Below are 474 nucleotides of genomic sequence, written 5' to 3'. Positions count from 1 at the left end.
GCCCGGGGCGAACACCGCACTCTGCCCTCCGTGAATGGCAGGGACGGCGACCACGGCCCCGGCGCACACGAGGACCCCCAATGCCACAGCAGCCCGGAGGGGCCCGCACGCGCTTCTCAGACACCTCACAGCCTCGCCCCAAATTCAGAGGACGGGATATACGTTCTAACCTATCCTTTCAGCCAGTGAATACGTAAAACAAAGACGGGACCGCACGCCCACCCACCCCAGCACTCTGGGAGGCCAAGCCTGCCCTGTACGTTGCAGTGAAACCCTGCTTTGGAATAAAACACTGCAGGGGGCCGGGAGGTGACGCAGGGTGAGGGCCCGGGTTCAGGCCCCACCGCTGGAAAACGGTGTCAGACGGGGTGCCGCACCGCTGCCTCAGTTCAGAGACGCACACGCGCGTGTTCGCGGGCGGGGTCGTCCGCAGGTTGGGCACGGGCAGCCGCACTTACCTCTCCTTCTCCGTCA

At 65.2% G+C, this 474-nt stretch overlaps 1 protein-coding gene across 1 annotated transcript in view; it reads right to left on the bottom strand.

Moving 5' to 3' along the window:
* The window catches only part of Utp20 (UTP20 small subunit processome component), a 68,256-nt gene that overhangs the window by 8,555 nt on the left and 59,227 nt on the right, over positions 1–474 (bottom strand). The window contains exon 48 of the mRNA XM_033763501.1: positions 261–346. Coding sequence (XP_033619392.1) covers positions 261–346 — 86 coding nt within the window. The remainder of the gene's footprint in view (positions 1–260; positions 347–474) is intronic.

The sequence above is a fragment of the Fukomys damarensis genome, unplaced genomic scaffold, assembly GCF_012274545.1.
Source record: "Fukomys damarensis isolate Sample0158 unplaced genomic scaffold, DMR_v1.0_HiC HiC_scaffold_15, whole genome shotgun sequence".
Classification (NCBI taxonomy): Eukaryota; Metazoa; Chordata; class Mammalia; order Rodentia; family Bathyergidae; genus Fukomys; species Fukomys damarensis.
The sequence above is the reverse complement of the archived record's forward strand: the minus strand, read 5'-3'. Positions and strand labels throughout refer to the sequence as shown.